The sequence below is a fragment of the Nymphaea colorata genome, chromosome 2 (assembly GCF_008831285.2).
Source record: "Nymphaea colorata isolate Beijing-Zhang1983 chromosome 2, ASM883128v2, whole genome shotgun sequence".
NCBI classification, from domain to species: Eukaryota; Viridiplantae; Streptophyta; class Magnoliopsida; order Nymphaeales; family Nymphaeaceae; genus Nymphaea; species Nymphaea colorata.
The window spans coordinates 36,002,035-36,024,473 of NC_045139.1; the positions used below are offsets into that span (position 1 = coordinate 36,002,035).

Consider the following 22,439-nt stretch of genomic DNA (forward strand, 5'->3'; position numbering starts at 1 on the left):
CCCAAGCGACCACCAAAATACCTAATAAACAAATTTTTTTATTCCCTTTGATTAAAAGAAATAATATCTGTTAGTATCGGCCGTATTGGCTTCATGCATATATTTGATACACAAACGGCGGCAAGTGCCATACCTAAGTTAAAAAAATACATATATTAGCAAAGATATATGAGGTTTCCATGGGGGGCATATGTCTTATGGAACCAAATATTTGAAACCTTAATTCAATGTTGAATTTTGATGGACATAAGTCCAATTATATGGGACAACTTAACGGAATCAAACTGACAACTGAACTTTCATTAGTTCGACCAACAACGAGTTACGATATTGTCCATAAATAGCCAAGACATTGTATGTATTATGTTCACCAAAAGTCCAATTTCTTGGAAAATGAAAAAGCAAACCACAATGTTCAGAATCTTTGCAATGGGTGAATATCGATCCATTGATATGCAATGCTGCAAACTCATATGGATCATAAATTTACTTTAAGACAACGAGTTCCAATTTGATTAACTCTTAAACTTATATTGTGATAATCAAGTGGCAACACATATTGCAAAGCCTGTGTTCCATAAAATGAATGCAACACATATTAAAATCGGCTATCATGTTATAGGAGACAAGATCCAAATCAGAGCTCCGTCGTGTTTCATTCCATCTTCAAATCAAGCTGTACATTTGTTTAACACCAACTTGAAGGGGAGTGTTAGAAAGAAAGGTTAGTCTTCGAGGTCACATAAGAAATCGATATTGGATGAACACACAATGGGAATAAGCATGAGATAGAGAAAGAGAGAGAGGGGCTCTTTCTTCTATAAAAGATGACAGCGACGACTAATCTCTCACTCTTCTCTCTATTTTATATGTCAAACAATCTCAAGTTGTCATCCTGTCCCTGATTAGGAAGTAATCTTTACAAGCATTTTAGTTTAATTAGTAAGTTGTTTTCATCATTGACGCACAAAGAATTGACACATGCACATATGTATATACACGTCTCTAAAAGTGTCAAAGTAATGTTATTTTGTTTTTGAATGAAACAAAAATAGAATTCTAAACCTCATCTTAAAACTAAGGATTCGAATATAATAGACTAAGTTTCGAACGAGCGTAGAATCCCAAAATCATGGTGTACACCAATGCAATTACAGTATGACACATGCAAATAAAAGCTTCCACGCAAAGTTGCTACTATGTTTTTTTGGACTTGAGAATTCTATGCCATTCGTAGCAAATTGATAGATTTCTAATATGTAAAATTTTATTTTTCTTTTAAAGACAAGCTGGGGTTAGACAGATCCCTGCCAATTGAACTATCGACATATTTCAATTTAAAGATCTTAAATGCAACACCCAAACTTTTGCTGATTCTGGACTCTTTCACTAGGGAAAAAAAAACACCAACCTTTAGGGTAAAAAGATGCCTTTTTATAGATTTTGAACACATGAAATCCAATCAAGCTGATGATATTGCAGGTGAGTGGGGAGAGACCTACTATCTGGCTGAAGGCAAAAGCTTCCACCCAACCCTTCATTCTCTTAAAAGTACATGTCTGCTTTCAATGTCTCAGGAGGCCACCCCTATTGCACTTCAACTTGTGTGTCGATAACCCTTTTGTTACAACACAAAGAGTGACGCAGGCCACCCCAATTGCACTTCAACTTGTGTGCCAATAACCCTTTTATTACAGCATAAAGAGTTGACACTAAGAATTTGAAATGGCAACTGACTGCTTACTAACCCCCAACTCGTCTGCTACACCAAGTTGGTGACATTCACAAGTAACTCTTTAACATATGAACAAAACCCTTGTGGTTCATTTTTTTTTTGCCTTGGCATAAATTATGACAAGCATCACAACAACTATCCACACAGACAAAAATACAGGAAATCCCCGATAGTGCAAATACTCGGTTCAATCCGATCCTCTCATCTTGTTAACAACTGGAATCAACACTTCATTCTTTAATTTTCAAAGGCACCATTGGTGTCTTCCTCTTGTACTACCTGTCAATAATTTGGTATTTATATGAAATTGATCTACAATTATTTCCAATCGATATAAAAGAAAACTGTTTATAGAGATATTTGTCATTTTTTTTAAAGGATGAGTGGTTTTGAAACTTATTATGGTTCAACAAGGAGTGCACTGGGACGTTACAACATTCACCCCAAGATTTAAAACCAATTCCCTATATGAGGTAGACCACCTTGCCGCCCAATGTGCTACAACCCCATTGATCATGCTGTTGTAGACTTCCATGGACTGAGGAGTTCCTTTAAACCAAGTTGCCGAGAGAAGGAAGGTATTGTGGAAAAGGAAACAGGGAAGCCTATATATATTCCCATGTATGCTTTTATGAACATAGACTTATAAACATAGAATGAATACACATGCTAAAGAGGTTCATGTGACAAGTTTTAGAGAAAAATCACACTTCCCCTACTAGAATCTATAGGAAACCTACGTAATATACACAAATTTATATATGCTATTAAGCAATGTGTTCATTTCCTGCATACATCAAATTAGCTTTCAAAAAATAGAAAATAAACAAATAATGAATAAAAATAATGATGAAGGGGGATTCTGGCAGCAAGGAGAGCAGCATCATATGTACCATGCAGGCAATCTTTCTCAACACCCAGCAGCTTTCAAGAACTTGTCATAGGGGCTTGCAGGCGGCAACCTAAATGACTGCACATATTCCGTAGAACAGGAGAGAAATTTGGGCTGGTTATGGTCATTTACAGCCAATCGGGAGTATACTTCAGGCAGATCCATTGATTTCTGCACATGTTTTCATGATGATGGAGAAATAAATTAAACGCATGGTTGCATTCATGTAGGTTATCTTTATATGCTTTTATAAAGGTACTTACCTTGATTATGAAAGCCGCTTCCGTGCTATCAGCATCTGAGGATAAGTCAATAGATAACACATTCTCCGGATGCTTAAAACTCATAAGCACTGACATCTTCTGCTGCTTCCCAGTTACAAGTGCTTCACATTGGTTCTTCATCTGGTCATATGATATTGGTGTTGTAGAAACAGCGAAACTAGCTACTTGAAGAGCCGCTTCCAGAACCTGCAAGAGAAAGCACATATTATATGAATAATGTGAGGGAAAGACATACATTACATCAACAATAAGAAAAGACAAAGAGACGATAAAGATCGAACACCATAAAAGAAACTCAGTGAAGAGAAACCAAAGTGTTTTAACTTACAGAGTCCATGAGCTGGTTGACACTCAAAACCTCTGAAGAGCTCATAGATGAAGGCACTTTGCCATCCACCTGGCTTCCTGATACTTCAGGTACAGGCTCTTCATCTGAGAAATATGCTGAAGGCATCATCTGCAATAGAAAATAACAAATATATGAAAAGGCTGTACCTCATGGTGCATTGTCAAACATAATAACAAAAATAAGCTGAAAGGGATGCGAGCCAACCTCATCAAAAGATTCGTAGTTCTTTGAAGCAAATGGGGAACCTGGTTTTGGTGTGTCCATAAACAATGGAGCACCCAGTGGAAAAGCATCGTCAAGTGAAAATTCCTCCAGTAGTTGTTTATGGATGCTAGAAAACTCATCCTGCAAAATCCAGTCATTTAATGGTAATCAAATTTAACATGTGCACTTAATTTGCTAAAGACTACCATGGAGTCATTTGTTTCAAATATAACGCATTAAGACCTAGAGATTTAGGCTTGCACATGCTTCAGTTCTTTAAAAAAGGTTTAATAGGACATCTCAAATAGCTAAAAGCTTGTGTTAGAATATATTGTAATGGGGAACCGGGTCCATATCTGGACCCGGTCCTATGGGGCACGGATACCGAGGTGGGCTCGGTATCCTAGGCGGCACTCTTTCTCTCCCTCCTATATATTCTTCACTTACATGTAATTGTTGAGTTAAGTGAATGTGATTTTCTCTCTCCTAGGGTTGCGGTTTGCCCCTAGGTCAGAGCTTCCCCGTGGTTTTTCACCTCTTTCTGAGGTTTTCCACGTATACTGTGTGTGTTTTCTCTACTCTCCTTGTGGTTCGTGTTTCTACAGCTTGCATAGCGTAAATGTGGAAATGAATCCAATACAATTGATTACAGGCTTGAAGTAGACATAATATAAGAATAGCAACCGCAGTTCACGTGCTGCCCCCGTTGCCGTTTCCAGCACCGCCGGTGTGGATCTCTTCTTTGCTGCCGTCGTTATCAGCGCCGCCCTGCCCTGCTGCCGTCACAGGTCCCAGCGCCGCCGTCGACTGGTTTTTTTCTTCTCCGCTGCCCTCATGGTATCAGAGCCACTGCGTGTGAGATCGTTGGTGTGCAAGTAGTGTTTTTCCGCCGTTCACGTGCTGCCCCCGTTGCCGTTTCCAGCACCGCCGGTGTGGATCTCTTCTTTGCTGCCGTCGTTATCAGCGCCGCCCTGCCCTGCTGCCGTCACAGGTCCCAGCGCCGCCGTCGACTGGTTTTTTTCTTCTCCGCTGCCCTCTTCTTCCGCGTCGCCGCCGGCTGTCTTGTTTTCGCCGCCGGCCAGTTGTGACCTTATTTGGGGATTGCCATGGATGACGCAGTGATTTCCAAGCTTGATGATGCCCTGGACACGGGCAGCAATACCAAGGGTGAGAACTTGCCTGTTCATGTCACCTCCATTCGGCTGAACAAGGATAACTATCTCTCGTGGTCTGCTGCCCTAGAAATCGGCATTACTAGTCGTGGTCGCCTGCACTATATCACTGGGGAGAAGCCTTCACCTTCTAAAACTGATTCGCAACGGCCGACCTGGGCTTTGGAAGATAGTCAGGTTAAAGTATGGATTATTAGTTCGGTTTCCGCAGATATTCAGCCTTTGATCTTGCGTAAATCGACTGCATATGATATGTGGACTGTTCTTGCACGTATGTATGGTCGTAAAAAACGTGTTTTACGTGCATATCAAATCAAACGTAGCATATATGCTCTTAAACAAGGTGATTTATCTGTTGCCTCCTTCTATGCCGCCCTGAAGACCAAATGGGAGGAACTTGACTATCATGTGAATGATGACTGGAAATGTGGTGTAGATCATGCCCTGTATTGGGAAAAGGAATGGATGGACCGCACCTTTATCTTCCTTGGAGGCCTGCGTGATGAGTTTGAAACCATTCGGAGCCAGATTCTTAACTGTGATGAGATTCCTGGAATCGAAGAGGTATATGCTCGTATTGAGTCTGAGGAGCAACGGCGCCAGATTATGCATATTGACTCCCATCAGGGGAGCTCTCCAGCAGCCTTTGTGAGCCATACTTCAGGGACAGGGCAGCGTCCTACTCGCCGATGCAGCCATTGCAACAAAGTGGGTCATTCTGTTGATTTTTGTTGGGACCTTCATCCTGAGAAGCGTCTTGTCCGAGGTCGTCCTCCTCCTCATCGCCGTGCTCCTTCTGTGCCCGAGCCTAGTCCAGGGTCGACCAATGTTGCAAAATCCAAGCTCTCCTCAGATCAACTTAGAGAGTTGCAAGCATACATTAGTCGTTTGTCTACCCAGGATGATGCTTCTACTTCTGAGGGGGCTAAGTTAGCCCAGGCCCTAGTTGCTACTAGTGATCAAGGTAATTCCTCCCTCGGTGATTGGATTGTTGACAGTGGGGCCACTCATTATATGACAGGGGACCCTACGATGTTTCAAGAGTACAGGTTGACCTCTGGGCAGCAGCGTGTGGCTATGGCTGATGGTTCCTCTATCTCTGTGGCTGGAAAAGGGAGCTTATCATTACTGAACAAATATTGTCTTCATAATGCCCTACATGTTCCCAACATTCCTGTCAATTTGTTATCTGTCAGCAGTATTACCAAAGAGTTAAACTGTAATCTAATTTTCTCTGCTGATCGTTGTTTACTGCAGGACTTGGGGACGGGGCAGAAGATTGGGATTGGTTCGGTTATTGATGGTCTCTACAGACTGCCCGTACAAGTTGCTTCTGCTTTGATTTCAGCCACCAGTGGACAGTTGCCTGGCATGGAGGACAGATCCATCATTATGCGTTGGCACGAGAGACTTGGTCATCTTCCATTCCCGTTGCTTAAAAAGTTGTTTCCTAGGATGTTTCATTCTGTTTCTTTGGACACCTTCGCCTGTGAAGTGTGTCAGTTGTCTAAACATGTTAGGGCCTCGTACCCTATTTCATTCAATAAAGCCGACCGTCCTTTTGCTTTGGTTCATTCTGATGTTTGGGGTCCTTCGGGAGTACCCACTTGTCGTGGCTTTCACTATTTCATGACTCTTATTGATGACTACTCCCGGTGTACGTTCGTGTATCTGTTGAAAGAACGTAGTGAAGTTCCCGACATTGTCAAAAACTTTGTGGCATTTGTTGAAACTCAATTCCAGACCCCTGTTCAGACCCTTCGTACTGACAATGCTCAAGAGTATGTCTCCCAATCCCTTGATGACTTCCTGCGAAGCAAGGGTATTATACATGAAACATCCTGTAGCTACACACCTCCTCAAAATGGTGTGGCTGAAAGGAAGAACCGTCATTTGTTAAATGTCACCCGGGCCATTATGTTTCAACGTCATGTCCCTAAGCGGTACTGGGGTGATGCACTTCTCACTAGTGCTCATCTCATTAACCGTATGCCTACTCGTGTGTTGAATGGTCATTCCCCTTATTCTGTTTTGTGGCCTACTCAGAATCCCTGGCCTTTGACCCCTCAAGTGTTTGGGTGTGTTTGCTTTGTCCATGATCATAGTCCCACTCTCAAGAAACTTGATGCCCGGTCCATCAAAGCGGTCTTTTTGGGGTATTCCTCCACTCAGAAGGGATACAAGTGTGTTGACCCTAGCACTTCCAGAGTATATGTCTCCAGGGATGTTACCTTTCATGAACATGTGGCATACTTCCCTGCGACTCCTCTTCAGGGGGAGTGTCTAGGTGACAGAAGGGAAGAGTATTCTTCGCATCAGTTGATTCAGTTCATGGATTTCTTGGATTATACAGTTAGTTCTTCAAGTGTGGAAGACGTTGTCAGGAAGGACAGAGACAGTCAGATGGAGGGGGGCCCTGTGGAAGAACAGTCTCGAGGTCACTTATTTGGTCAGGTTTACAGCAGGAAGAAGAAGGATGTGATGGAAGATGTCGATGTTGCCAATCCCAATCTTCCCAATCTTGTGACCTCCCCGGATGATCCAAGTCCAATGAATGAAGAACTTCCCATAGCCCTGCGCAAGGGCACCAGGTCATGTACTTCTCATCCTATTCAGAGATTTGTTTCATATGCTAAACTCAGCAAAGACTACAAGTGCTTTGTTACCTCTTTATCTATGGCTGTTATTCCCAGGTCAGTGGAAGATGCCAGGAAGGATCCTAAATGGCTACAGGCCATGACAGAGGAGATGGACGCCCTGAAAAAGAACAGTACGTGGGAGGTTGTTGACATCCCCAAGGGAACTCACTTAGTTGGTTCCAAGTGGGTGTTTAATGTGAAGTACAAACCTGATGGCACAGTAGAACGCTATAAAGCCCGCCTTGTTGCTAAAGGGTTTAGCCAGAAATATGAGATTGACTATCTTGAGACGTTTGCTCCCGTGGCGAAATTGAAGACCGTAAGGGTCATCCTAGCTCTTGCAGTGCAGAAGAAGTGGAGCATGGACCAACTTGATGTCAAGAACGCCTTCTTGAATGGTCACCTTGAGGAAGAAGTCTATATGAGCATGCCGCCTGGATATGCTCGGAACGGAAAGTGTTGCTATCTCAAGAAAGCTTTGTATGGTCTCAAGCAGTCCCCTAGAGCGTGGTTTGAAAGACTAAGGGTTGTAATGAAGACTAATGGGTATAAACAGGGAAATGGTGATCACACCCTCTTCATCAAGCAGAGAAATGGTCTGGTGAGCCTTCTACTTGTATATGTTGATGATATGATTGTCACAGGTGACGACGAGGGGGAAAAAAAAAAGATGAAAGAAACGTTAGCTGCAGAATTCGATCTCAAAGATCTGGGCAAACTAAGGTATTTCTTGGGAATTGAGATCGCGCGATCTGAGACTGGGCTTGTTATGAGCCAAAGAAAATACACTTTGGATCTTCTAAAAGAGACAGGTAAACTGGGATGCAGGCCCTTTCTTACCCCAATGGAGTCTGGCACAAGGATAAGTATCAAATCTGGGACTATCTTGGATGAGGAAGGAAAAGGGAGGTATCAGCGGCTGGTTGGTAAACTTATTTATCTCACTCTTACTCGCCCAGATATTACGTATGCTGTGGGTGTGTTAAGTCAGTTTATGCATGCCCCTACTGATTGTCATTGGAAAAGTGCTGAAAGAGTATTGGGATACTTAGAGAATGACCCAGGGAAAGGATTGCTCTACACTCGGCAAGATCGACTAAGTATTGAAGGATACTCTGATGCCGATTGGGCAGGATGCACAGATACTAGGAGGTCTACCACAGGATACTGCATCTTTCTTGGAGGTAACCTTGTGGTCTGGAGAAGTAAGCGACAAGAAGTTTGTTCCAGGTCCAGTGCTGAGGCTGAATACAGGGCGGTTGCTATGGGGGTTATAGAGATGCTATGACTCAAAATTCTTTTAGCAGATATTGGGGTTAAAATGGAAGAGAAGATGAGGATGTATTGTGACAACAAGTCTGCTATTAACCTGGCAAATAATCCGGTCATGCACGACAGGACTAAACATGTGGAGATCGATCGCCACTTCATACGGGAACGCATAGATTCAAAGGAGTTGATTCTGCCCTATATGAAGTCTGAAGATCAAGTTGCAGATGTCTTAACTAAGTCTTTATGTACATCTCAGTTTGAGAAAAATGTTAGCAAGCTTGGCATGTTTGACATGTATGCCAAGCTTGAGGGGGAGTGTTAGAATATATTGTAATGGGGAACCGGGTCCATATCTGGACCCGGTCCTATGGGGCACGGATACCGAGGTGGGCTCGGTATCCTAGGCGGCACTCTTTCTCTCCCTCCTATATATTCTTCACTTACATGTAATTGTTGAGTTAAGTGAATGTGATTTTCTCTCTCCTAGGGTTGCGGTTTGCCCCTAGGTCAGAGCTTCCCCGTGGTTTTTCACCTCTTTCTGAGGTTTTCCACGTATACTGTGTGTGTTTTCTCTACTCTCCTTGTGGTTCGTGTTTCTACAGCTTGCATAGCGTAAATGTGGAAATGAATCCAATACAATTGATTACAGGCTTGAAGTAGACATAATATAAGAATAGCAACCGCAGTTTTCCCAGCCTCAGACACAAAATCGATTTTTTTCACCATGTTAACAACTTAACAACAACCTATTTTAACCTAGCTGACAGAAAGAGATAGGAAGCTGACAGTGCCTTCCCCAAACACCACAACACAGCAACTATGGATATTCTGTTCTCTAAGGTCAGCCTCATAACTGCAACGTTCCATAGAAAGATATGGATGGCATGCTTACACACACAAACATGTCATTATGATTTTAAGAAATTCAAATTCCTACCTCTGGCAAATTTCCAAGGTTCTGCATCACAATGGATGCCAAATGTTCTTTTGATTGCTCATTAGTAATCTCAATTGAGGATAACGCCTCTACTGCAGCAAGTTCATCTTCCTTCGATCCATAAGCAGGTTTAATGCTATCCGAACCTATGTGAAAAGCTTCAATCCTGTTGTCATCGACTAAATGGAGATAAGGGTCAACCTGATAATCAAGCATAAATACTGTAAGTCTTAGAACAAAGACAGGTACACAATAGAAAGGTTACCACAGTGTACATATCAAGATCACTAGAAGTGGACAAATTATGGAAAACCTTTTTTTCAGTAAGTGATGACTTAATGCAAGGTACAAGCTGAAGAACATTGTATGCCCTTGCCAAAAATAAAATCATCGCATTTGCCAGTGTAAAGAGAGACCTTCTATGGGATGGCTGAAGAGGACCTGCATGACATGCTAATCAAAGTCATTTCATATCTGTCCACTGAGTGAACATTTTTAGAGCAAAAAGATTAGATACTCAGTGGCAAATTAAAGGAGCTTACCTTCTTTCTTAAGAGAGAGATCTCTAAGAGACAATGCCAGCTGAAAACATCGAACCAAAGTGCCATGACTTGATACCTGGTGTGAATGAACTTAAATTAAAAAACTGAAGTATAAAGCCACATCAATTAGAACTAATCAAGCCAGTTTAAATTTTTAGATAGTATGTTCCACAGTCCAAAATTATCATCCCCGATCCCAAAGTAGTTTCAGGAGAAAAACTTTTGACCAACATATATGCATGTCTAAGAAGAAGCCTGAAAAGTGTGTTCTGCTGTACTACACGAGGGAATCTCTCCATACATGATATACCATCTTAGACAAAAAATAACAGTTTCTTTTATCTCTGAGCTATTAAATGAAGAAAATAAAATTCAAGATAGATAATAAAGAAAAAAATCACATCACAAGGTTAAATTCTCATACGAGGACAACACACGAAATATATGTTAAAAAAACACCTAATCATGTGTTAAAAATACTAAGAACTTAGAGTTGATTACAGCAAATGAAGACAGAAAAGACACTCCTAATGGGTTTCATCTCACCTTGGCTCTACTGAAGAATAGGATAAGGCTGTAAGTATGAGCAATTGCCTCAAAATTGGCAGGAGTATTTCCTGGAGATGTTGCCTGAGTCCATATTGAGGACAGCAAGAGACCCATCTGATCACTGTTTATCTGCAATGAAGCCACCTGCTAGACACAATTACAGAAGTGGTAAATAACAAAATGTAACAGAATAAGCCAAAGATTTCATAGTGCGAACTAGATGCCCACAAGGTCAAGTTTGATCTGAAGCTGTAAAAGCTCAAGAGGAAAAATCACAGATGGACCATCCTATGAAGAAAAGGACTGACAAATTTACAGGTTAGCAATGGTAGCTCAAGCTGAGAACTAAGTGTCCCAGAAAGCTAAGGATCACCAAATTCTACTCTGAATCGAGGCTGATATTAGCCAGGAGTTGTTGCAGGCTACTGAGTTTTAAACCCTAAGCTAGGATATACAATAGCAATCTTGTGGAGCAGAAACCGCTGCCAAAAACACAAAGATGAATTATCATGAAATAAGATTACGGTCCATACTGCATCCTTTTCAGGCTCAGTAACAATTGTCCCATCTGTTATTGAGCACACAGGAGGAAGCTTGATATTGTGAGATTGGCAGCGAGACGGATGGACTGCACAGAGTTTTATGTCTCGGTTCACCTTGTCTGTTGTTTCTGCAACATCATGGCATTCTGTTTCTAATTCCTTCAATTTGTTCATACTTCCTTGAGACCCATTGTCCATGAAGATCCTTTCCTTAAATGACATTGCTGGAAGATCATCAGAAGAAATTTTACTTTCTAAGGTCATTGTGCAAGCAGTTGGCTTCTTCTGCAACTCAGGAGGAAATGCTCCAGGCCAGCAACATGCATACGCTGGCATATATACTACTAAAAAGATATGATGAGCACCAACTCGTGTTTCATAGTCAGGATGAAGCATCGCAGAAAGGAGCTGATGAAACAGAGGTTCTGGGAAGGCCTGAATGCATGTAAGGATGAACTAATCATTCAGTTGATAATTGTTCCTATAGAAATTTGAGAGAAAAAAGAGAACAAAATATTGAGGTTGAACCCTAAAAATGAAGCCTTGCCTTGCCATGAGATGATAGACTAGGAGCTACTAGCTGTGCAGTACGATGCACTGTAGATATTGTTGTTCTGGCTAGCACACTGTTACTTGAGATGTTTTCCAGCATCACAGCCATTATGTCGAAGACAGGGCCAGCATCTCCAACCTGTCAACGCAAAGACGTGAGAGATTTGCCTGCAATGATTCTCATTGCCTCAATATACAAAAACATAAATAAGCAAGTATTTCCTCTAGTTTCTGACATAGACTGGACAGAAAACCATATTTTACTCTAGATTTTTCCGGATATCAAGCTCCAGCCAATTTCTTTAGTATCAGAAATCGCTAAAACACCAAAACAGTATAGTATCTGATTGTTGCCATCTGATGAAAAAAAAAGCCACTTGAAACTCAACGTTGATGAAAATAGAAGATTTTCAATATTTCATGCATTTCTTTTCAGTTCTTTCATTTCATGTCTTATAGGTCAACAATTGTTAATGACTTGATGTTATAACTTCTTCATCTAGTGAAACTTATTCCCATACTTGCTCACAAATAAATGAAGGAAAAGCACTAGATTATGGAAAGCACCTAAAGTTTTTTCATGTAATTTCACAATTCAATTCCGAGCAGCATTTTGAAATCTCATAATTCAAAAAACACAAAAAATATAAAACCAGTCAAATTTTACCTTATTTGTCAGCTGTATGATGCAATTCTCCAACGCAGACAGAAACATTCCATTAAATTTCTTTTTCTCACCCTCGTGATATGAAGAATCAAGAGAATATTGTATGTGCTTCCGCATATGCCTCATCAGGTCACTTATTGAACCAATAATTTCAACGGATGCCTGCATCTTGGAGTGATATGCAATATGTGTGATCACCTCAATAATGTTAACCTGCACATCAAGTTGCTTGACAACTTTCTTGTGTTCAAGATGCTTGACTAGGATAGATATCAACAAGTGGGTATTCTGCCCTGCAGGCAAACCAAATAAGACAGCATGAGTTGAAGAGTGAATGGTGAAGTTGATGCATAAATTTGTTCATTAACTAAAAGTCAAGAGTCTTGAACTACCAGAGATCTCCAGCAAATGCTGAATATCACATAAAATTGGCAGAGCGAGCCCATTGCATAGGGACCAATTATTTCCATTATCAAGATAGCGAAACAGAGGTTCCAGGAGACGCCTTAAAGTAGTTGCCTCCTTGGCCATCTTGGTCATATTTTGCAAACATGTTCTTGACCAATAACTGGGACTTTCAGTATCACTGCTGAAACACAATAAACAGTTGAAAAATGACAACAATCAATAGGCATAGTAGCAACAGAAACTAAAGAAGACATAGCAATAAAGGCAAAAAAAGTGTGTCAAAAATTCTCACGTTGTTGTATCCGACATGCATTTACTATATACAGGTTCCTGAGACAAGGTAACATTTTTCACACTATCTACTGGTGGTGGAACTTCATTCTCAATGTTCGGCATTTCCTGCTTCCATTGGTCCTCAGAATCTTGCTTGCCAAGTACATTATTCTTCACAAAACCTTGAACAGGTTGATAATTATCCAATACAACTGCCATAATCTGTAGTTGTGTGGTAAGAATCACTATTAATATAAATGACAATTTCAACATTGCCCAACATAAAGGATAGGCAAAAAACCATAAGGTGAGAAGCAACAAACTCCTCATTCCTTAAAAGTTTGTTTATCAGGATAGAATAAGTGGAAGTTAAAACCTAATGGAAATTTATAAATTTACATAAGGAATTGAACTCATGATAGAAAAATATATATTTATTAAGAGTATAAAAGCAGTTATGATTTGAATTGAGTGGCAGCAAGAAATGAGACGGATATTTGAGGTCACTCACAAGCTCACGGGTGATGCATTCTGGTTCTAAGATACTGAGACCAAATAAAATTATGTAAGAGGGAGATGGTTGAGTGACAATTTTGTCTCTATCAGCATCTCAAAACAAGTTAGGTGAAGACCTATTTAATGGAGAACTCGTGCAAGATGGACACTCAAATGCCTTATAATAAGAGAAGCAGGGAATATCACAGACTGAGTAACCAATATCTACATGAAGCAAAAATTGTGCAGGATCCACTTGCTGATAATCACCACTAATCACATGAAGCATAACTTGTTTGAGTATAGGGAAACGCCACACAACCATGTGGCATCATCTGCTGTAAACAGAGGCTGTGTTCAAAAGGCTTCATTGAAGGGTATGTTAAACAAAAGTCATGCGCATGAAAAAAAGCAACAAAGTTTCATTTTAAGAGTATAAGAGAGAAAGTACTAAATTCTATCAGCAATGGGAAACCATCTGCCCAAGGGCCACATGTGATGTCTTAGCACTAGGCTATGGAGGAAAAGGAACCATCAATTGTCAAGGCCCAAGAAGTGAAAACCCTGAAGGAAGTTTTACAGTCAAAACAATGTCTTACAACACCATACAGGAAAGTACAACATCTATAAGAAGGAGAGGCTTTGGGCAAGGCTGCTATAAGGCCATGACAAGTTATTACGAAGAGATTCCTTGCGCCATAGATTAATAATTGAACATGGGATACATGATATCTGGAATTTCGTAAGGAATAGAATAGCAACTGCTCTACTTGGAATTACTGTAGCAATCTAACAAAGTTTGATGATAACTTTTAGGTCATTTCCCAAGACAAAAATCTAATTACCATATATATTACAAATATCTCGGGGGAGAAGGCTTCATAAGACCATCAGCACATCAAGGAATTACAGTTCTACTTGGGTGTGGAATTATATGACTGTTAAAATATAGACAAATGATTGGCTTCTAATTTTCTCTATGTCTGTAAGGATGGTCATCTCCTTTTTCTGTAGAATTTTAATTGCATGTGCCTTTCCTTAAATTACGAAATAGAGAATAGAAACTAAGACCATTTATTATTTTATGAAGAATATACTTCTCCAAAAATTATGCAGGTTCACTGCACTCCTTTAACAATACAGAAAGGCGCAATCATGTCTATGGGTCAGTTTGACAGCCTTTTGCTGGGGATTATATCACATTCATGATATTTAGGTAATTCTCTAAGGCAGCGATTGCAAAGTTTAATGCATCCAAACTTCCAAAGTCAATACCTAGGGTCTAACATGCAAATAAGAGCATCGACCAGCCACAATTATAAGATAAGGTTCAGGGTATTTGATTGCCTAGTAGATAGACATTTCTTGGTTATAATGAATGGCCAAGCATGGAGAGCTTTGGTTCTTCTCCTATCTATCATATGACTAGTCGATGATGGGTTAATGATACTTCGCTTTATAGCACTAAAGAAAACAAGGACAAAAGTTACCAACATAGAAAATGTTTTTGATCAGACAAGCTTGATTTGATTTGTTGGAGGCCAGATGCCTAGAATCACATATGGGTTTCATGCAAATCAGGCCTTGTCCGAGGTCCAAGTAACACAGTTATTGGAATCAATGGTGTTAGGCGCAGAACCGACACTGCCTTATTCATGCCTTTACGTTTTTAGTCTTGTTTTAGTTTTGTTTCTGTTTCAACACTCACAGAGAGTTCACGGATTGGGTTATCAGTTAGATCATGTAATAAACCCACCCACTCGGACAGATACATATATATACCTCTTAAGCGAAATTAAAACCCTAAGAAAATGAATGAGATTACTATCGAAGCTGGGCTTCATGTTAACTTGTGTGTTTAAGCCTTTAAGGCTGAACTCTAACGAAGAGGAAGGTCGATAGCTGCTTGGTAGCTATCAAATGGCCTTCATAAAACAGCCTAAAAGATCCTTAGAAGACAGCAACAAAATTTATGAGAATCTAATTCACATACTTAGTAACCTACAACAAAACATATCCATTCAATAGCAATTAATAAGTGATGTCTTAACTTAGAAAAAGCATAAAACAACTGCATTGGCCAGCTATAAATCACTACAGCATATTAAAATTGTTTATGCAAATAGCATGTTTATTGAGAAGATGGAAAGCATGCACTCATAACAGGTGTTTAAATTTATGTCCACTGGTTGATTAAAAACAACTTACATCATCAAAGTCTATTGAAACGTGGCAGTGCTCCCCCATGAAGCACACCTGAAAGGGAAGAAAGAAACAAAGAATGGAACAGCTGAGCAAGGTATTTATAAAATGAATCAATCAGCATCATAATTGCTTTTGCTAGGATACTTAAGCTATCTACAGAAAAAAATAACAGTTATATTCCTCCTTAGAGCACAAAACTAAAGAAATGGAACAAAATAAAACCTGCAAAAGAACTGACTAAACTAAATATGTCTATATAATACCTTGAAAATGAAATATCAAATTGTAAACTGTTGATGTGTTTTGTATGACTAGGCCTGGGTCTGGATCTGATCCGACCCGCAGTCCATGTTGAGTCCTATTTAAGTAAACTGTGTAACCCTAATTTAGAAGTGAATGAAAATTAAGAGAGATGTGACCGGCAGCTAGTGAGCGCTAGAATCATCTCCTACCATCGTGGTTTTTTCCTTGTGTTGAGGGTTTTCCACGTTACATTTATGTTCTTTGTGTGTTTTTCTGTTCAACATAAACAACAAATATCTTGAGTTGACATGAAGATAGTCTAAAAGAGTTCACATACAAAGTAAGCCACTCCAGAATAATTGATGAACAAACAGCTGATTCAACTGAAAAATGTCAATGTGCTACAAATTGAACAAAAAGCTCAATGTATTTACTGTAATCCAGGAATCACAAGAAAAGGATAAGTTGTACCTGAAGTGCTACAGCCACAAATAGCAGGCAACAAGTACAGCCTGCCTAGCTGGCAAAGACTTAATCCCTAAAGTTTTTTCCAAGGCAGGCCCATGGCTCATCTATTAGACCCATGGGCTAACTCAGAAAGCTTATTCATACCGCTCGGAAGTACATATAATTATTTATCACATATATGTATTTTTTATACACATAGGTGGGCACATATAGGTACAGGTATGCATGCAAGTTCTGTGCATTCGCACTCCTAGCTAAAAAGACATAGCACAGTAGTAAATGGCAGTCAGTAAAACAAAGAAACCACAGAAATGTAGGATACTGCAAGTATCCTTGGCATATTTAGATGGCCATTTTTACATGTCCACACGGAAAGAATCAAGTGAGCAATTTCAACTAGGAGCACACATAAACTGAACTTGAGACCAGTATGAGCTGTTGAATCTCCCCTATTGAAAAACACGTAGTAAGACTCAGTTTGGGATATCACAAAACCAAGCTTGGGATGTTTTCAAACTCTGCTCAAACAGGCCTTGCTCAAATAATTGTAAGCATCCAGTTTAGAAAAAAGGAACATAAGGAATCTCAAGCCCGTGATTGGGTGTGAAAAAACCAATCATCTGTTAGAAGAAAAAAAAAACATCAACTTAATGAAATGCCCAACCTAAACTTCATATGTATATTTCTGTAAAAAATGAGATTATGCAAGCTCATTTGTTTGATCAAGAGCAGTTTACTCAATTCACTGAGACTAGCTTGTTTAATTCCAGAATGTGCTTTCAGGTATAACAGAGCCAAGCCCGATGCTGAGCCTCAGAACAAGGACAGATTTGTAACTGAGCTTAAGCCTGTGTCCGGCTTGGTAGACCCCTACCTTTAAAGTTTAAATATGTTTGCCAGAACAGATCTATTGGCTTTTATCTGATCAATAATTTCAAAGAAAGAAAACATGAAATTGGTTAGAACCCCAGTATTATATAAAAGCCTATGCATAGACATAGAATGATGATACAAAATTAGGTAGAGAAGCATACCAGGATGGCAAGAGCACGAAGTCCTGCTGACCGAAGACTGTATCCCCGTTCATCTTCCCCAAACTCTTGAGAGAGTTGACAAAGTTTGGGTATCAGACCCTCTAAATTGAACACGTATGAGCTATCCGTCTATACAAAAGCCGAGGCATAAATAAGTGAACAGGTTAGAGATGACAAAAAGTATATCTTATCAGAAAGAAGCCATGATCTCAATGGTTGGTCAAATAACATTGAGCATTAAGTTTTTATTACATTCTTGCTCAGTTGTCCAAATCGCAAGTCAGATACAAGTTGTTCAAGAGCCTAAAAAGACTGATCAGGACTAGCTAGTCCGACTATGTCCAAGCTGCTTAATATATTATGTGGAAATGAATACAAAAAAGTATAAACCTGTATAAATAATGCACATACATATTTATATAAACCTGTATAAATAACGCACATACATATTTATAGGTCAGTAATTAGTGGGCTGACCAATAACTAAGTTGACTAATTGACTAGCTTGATCAACTAGTCACTAGTTTGAAGCACAAGTCAGTTGATACTTGATAACAAGCTCAACCGACTATCCAGGATTTTGACAATTAAGCATTCTAGTAACTTGATCGTAGCAATCATTATGTTACCTGGCTCTTTATAAAGTCAACAAGAGTACCAGAACCAAGAATCCGCATTTCATCCTGCTGTGTTTGGTCAAGAAGAGTCCGTACAATACACAGCAAGCTCGTCGCAAAAAGTGGCCTGAGAGCATTTCCAAAATATGTTCAAGGGACACAACACAAGGATGCATCATAAGTAACGAAGGTCACAGAAAGCACCAAAGAAGAATCATTTTCATAGATTTACTTTCAAACAAGGACCTAGCTAGCTTCTGGTAGGTATAGTCTAAGAACAAAGAATACCATGAAAAAGGAAATCCAAGTCCCTCAATATGTCATAAGTAGCTCAACAAAAAGAACTGGTACATGCAAATATTGTTTGGGATTGTCATGCAAACAAGATAGCATCTTATTTTGAGAAAGTTAACATGAAACTGTATTAGAAGTGGAAGGCCAGATACCTTCATTCCAAATGCATATACAGATCCATGCAGCAAAAGGATGGCTCTTCAATAAATTTGGTTAAGTAAGAAAGAGATTGTCCAACTTCTCCAACTTTTTTGTACACATGTTCCGTTTATCTCCACTTTTTTATTTACCAAATTACTAAAACAATACTTTACATTCAACTTACTAACTGAAACCAAGACACTGGAGGAAACAAAGAAGGATGGCAGGAAGATAATCTCAAGAACACACCGGAGAAGGCTTTTTTGAACAGATATACAGCTCATATTTGAATTTAAAAGCCATAAAAAATTCTTTGTCATCACCTAGAGAGGTGATAATATGATATCAATGCAATCAGTTTCCTCTTGAGAATATAAAGTAAGCTATCCCTACAAGTTATCCTGGTTACACATGAATCAACTTTTAGTAATATTTTGACTAATTAAAATATAAAAGCATAGTTGGTTTCACATATCACTGAGAGCAATATGCATAGACAAATCTAAGATCGAAAAGGAACTTACATTTGCTCCTTACAGGAGACTAACAGTTTTCTGTATATGCACAAGATAACTTTTACTGAATTGAAGTGCTCATTTCGCAAATCCTTATAGCATCTTTGCTCAAGGTGCTCCGTTATCTATAATGCAATGGTCCAGAAATTTGCAGTTAGAGAGCAAGCAATTTGGACTGGTTATGCAAAAAGGAATCTAAGGTTAGCAACATGGATGAATGGCTCAACATTAGGATCCTAAGCAAGAATTCAAAGTCATCATTAAATCATGTGTCAAGTGAAGACTGAACAAAAATCAGCACACAATCTCAAGATACATAAGTTGTGAAACAATCAATCAAAAACATATTCATATTCCCCTACTTACGATACAAACGATCTTCAATTAATGAAAATTTGAGCAAGTAAAGATACAGATCTGAACATAAACGCAAACCTAGCAGTTAGTGATGAATACAACAAGGTGAGAATAGAATAAGGGGAGAACTACAAGGAGGAAAAACGAAAAAGGTCACTTAGTCATTCACAAATTAGACACAAGAATGCATAGTAATTGGTTATACAAGAAACTCAGAGAACATCTTCTATAATTGCAGAAATAAAGCTATCAGTCCCCAGCAAACACATATTGTCACACAAAGAAAAAGGAGATTTTAGGACTGATCTGTGATGATATATGGCATTTACTAAAGTTAAGTGGAAGGATCAGACCAAAATTCTGAAAGCAACAAAATGATGAACTTCAGAAGACCATTAAGAGTGAAGAGATCTGAATGGTGTCTCATTTGCATATGTTCTGTTACACAAGTGGAAGTACAAAAAGCACAATTGAGTAGACAAAAGAAGTCATAAGCACCATTCACAGCCGAGCAACGGTAAGATGATTACAAAATCTCGAAGCTGCAAATGCCAACCACAGTAATCGGTGTAGGAGATACATTCTTATTACTGCAGAGATATCAGCTTATATTTGAATCTTATTGCACTTATTTCAGCATGTATAATAAATTTTGTTTTTCATGAAAGCAATGACAACCACCACACGTTATACTTGATCAATAAAAATGATTTAATAAAGAAAAGGAGAAAAGAGAAAAAGGTTTCTTGAAGGAATATTTACCTTGGGCACGCGCATTGGATTTTTTGACGCATATTCACAGAGCTTAGCAATCTTCCTATCATTTATTTCAACTTCCTAAACAGGAAAACAGAAAAAGATTTAAGAAGAAGAAAAGAATAAAAAATAACACTACTAGTGTAGGAAAAAATAGGCAAACCAAATCCTTCACAAAACATTGTCCTTAATTTGGTAATCAATTTATAGAAACAAGTGACAGAACCCTAGCGTGTTTTCACTGCTTAATATAAAAAACTTTGCTGCAAATTCACAGGACCGCGATATACTACTCACTTCTTTCCACATCATTAACATTACTTGTCTGATTCAACAAACACATAAACTAAAAGAACCTTTTGCGTTCAAGTCAATTTGGTGAATGCTTCTTTTGCAACAAGCGCGTAAACTTGAATCACAATTGCCAAAGTCATCATTCGCAGACAATCCGTTTAACGTGTGAAAAAGTTGAATTATTAAACCCGGAAGCAAAATTTTAAACAGAGAAGTGAAACCAGCCTCAAGCGCACCGAATTCATCATTTTATATCACGCACAATTGTAAAATTTTCCAATTCCAGAACGTCTAATTCTTCGAACAAGGAAATGTGAACAATAAAAGAAGAAGCCGCGATTGAGATTTCACCTGAGACCGCGGCAATATATCAGCTAGAAGCTTCTTGTACCGTTTCACAGGCTGCCTCGACCGCGCTCGCAACGAGGGACACAAGTAACAGAGGGTGCCGCACGCTGGTAATACCCTCCTCGACACCACCCCCATTCACAAATACACAATCAAAATTGAAGAAGAATTGTCACGAAATCAAATAGACGATCAGAAGTTTATGGACTTGGCCCTTCAACGCCAATCCTGAATTGATTTTCGAGATGAGCACCAGCCTGCGCCAAATCAAGATCACCCACCCAAAAAAAAATCACGAAAATGGCAGCGAAAATTCTCGAAATTGTCGTCTCCAGGAGAAGAAAAAATAAGATAAAGATCAAAATAAGTAATTAGAAAGAAATCAACAAATGGGCATTCATCTACGACAAAATTCACCTCTTCTGAGCCCTCCTAAGGGTGGGGAAAGAGGCTGGGCAGGCACTCACGGGAGCATAGGAACAACAAGGAGGACGCTCTGAAACAAGGACGTTCTGCTTTTGAAGAGAGAGAGAGAGAGAGAGAGAGAGGAAGAGGAATTTAATATATGAATTAATTACAATATTATGAATTTGCTTCCGGTACATAGGATGCCTTCTATAATTCAGAGATGCAAAAACGCAAAAGACCAAAGTACCCGTGAGACTTTTCGAAAATGACGGCCCTCACGATGAGTTGGTTGCGTTGAAAAAAGCGGTAGCTGTGAGTCGCCTTTGGCTTATGTGATCTGACGATTCTGCCCCTGTGATTTCTTTCAAATGACAACACGGTTTCAAATTCATGGGGCAGTTGACAAGTTTGACGAAGCCAATTATCTTTCAAATATATTCTTATTATTTTATTACATAAAATATTTTTATTGTTTGATTTTTTTTTTACATTTAAAATTTCTATCATTTATAAATGTATTATATCGAGCAAGGGTGATTAAACATACTGTTTAATGCAATGTATCGAAACAATGTGTTGTGGAACAAAGAAATTCATAAAAATGTCTTTTTAAATCAACTAAAAGTAATTTTATTTTTTAAAAATAATTAAAATATTAATATGTGGTAACATTTATTTTTATGGATCGCCGAATTAAATTTGACTAACCCCATGAGAGTAGACTAATTCAAGCATATTTTTTTGGAGAGGGGCGAAGTCAGGGAGGCTTGCATTGGCCCTGACCCACTTCAAATTTTTTAAAAAAATATATTTAAATTTTTAAAATTTTTAATTAAAACTTAGAAACTTTAATTCAGATTTTTTTATGAAAATTTTTTGATGTCCCTATTGAACATGACTGAACGACATGGGTCGGACCGACCATTTTTCCGGCCAGCTAGATGAAAATAATCGAAAAATTATGATTTAGTTGACTTTATTTTTAATTTTATTATTTCCAACCACGTAGTATAAATGGTTGAGGTAGTCTAAGATGGGCGAGCTCAGTGCAAGCTGGATGGCTGAAAAATGGTTATTTATTTATTTATTTATGGTCTCGCTTATAATAAAAACAAGTAAGACCAAGATTTTGATAAACTTATTTGCCAACAACTTGGGCCACATGCAAAATCTGAAAGCTTTTGGATGATCTAAACATCATTGGTTTCAAAAAAAACTTAATTTAAAAAAAAACCCCGGTTTTTAAA

General features: G+C 39.0%; 1 protein-coding gene across 4 annotated transcripts; it reads right to left on the reverse strand.

Annotated features, from left to right (window-relative positions):
• Positions 1-2,461: 2,461 nt before the first annotated feature.
• Positions 2,462-21,341, reverse strand: LOC116247883 (protein SEMI-ROLLED LEAF 2). 4 transcript variants are annotated; one of them, XM_031620299.2, is made up of 20 exons: positions 21,202-21,341; positions 20,788-21,041; positions 20,149-20,223; positions 19,039-19,154; positions 18,092-18,206; positions 17,463-17,591; positions 15,721-15,768; positions 13,037-13,239; positions 12,729-12,922; positions 12,337-12,629; positions 11,665-11,808; positions 11,109-11,552; positions 10,573-10,722; positions 10,027-10,102; positions 9,798-9,925; positions 9,485-9,685; positions 3,465-3,605; positions 3,240-3,368; positions 2,891-3,097; positions 2,462-2,798 (listed from the first exon to the last, which is right to left on the reverse strand). In XM_031620299.2, the coding sequence occupies exons 2-20, from the start codon at positions 20,920-20,922 to the stop codon at positions 2,646-2,648; spliced, it is 3,081 nt and encodes a 1,026-aa protein (XP_031476159.1). In that variant the 5' UTR covers positions 20,923-21,041; positions 21,202-21,341; the 3' UTR covers positions 2,462-2,645. The 4 variants fall into 4 exon arrangements, with proteins under 4 accessions (XP_031476159.1, XP_031476162.1, XP_031476158.1 ...); XM_031620302.2 differs by having other exon boundaries at positions 10,573-10,719; positions 11,232-11,552; positions 12,729-12,925; XM_031620298.2 differs by having other exon boundaries at positions 10,573-10,719; positions 12,729-12,925.
• Between the last annotated feature and the right edge of the window lie 1,098 nt (positions 21,342-22,439).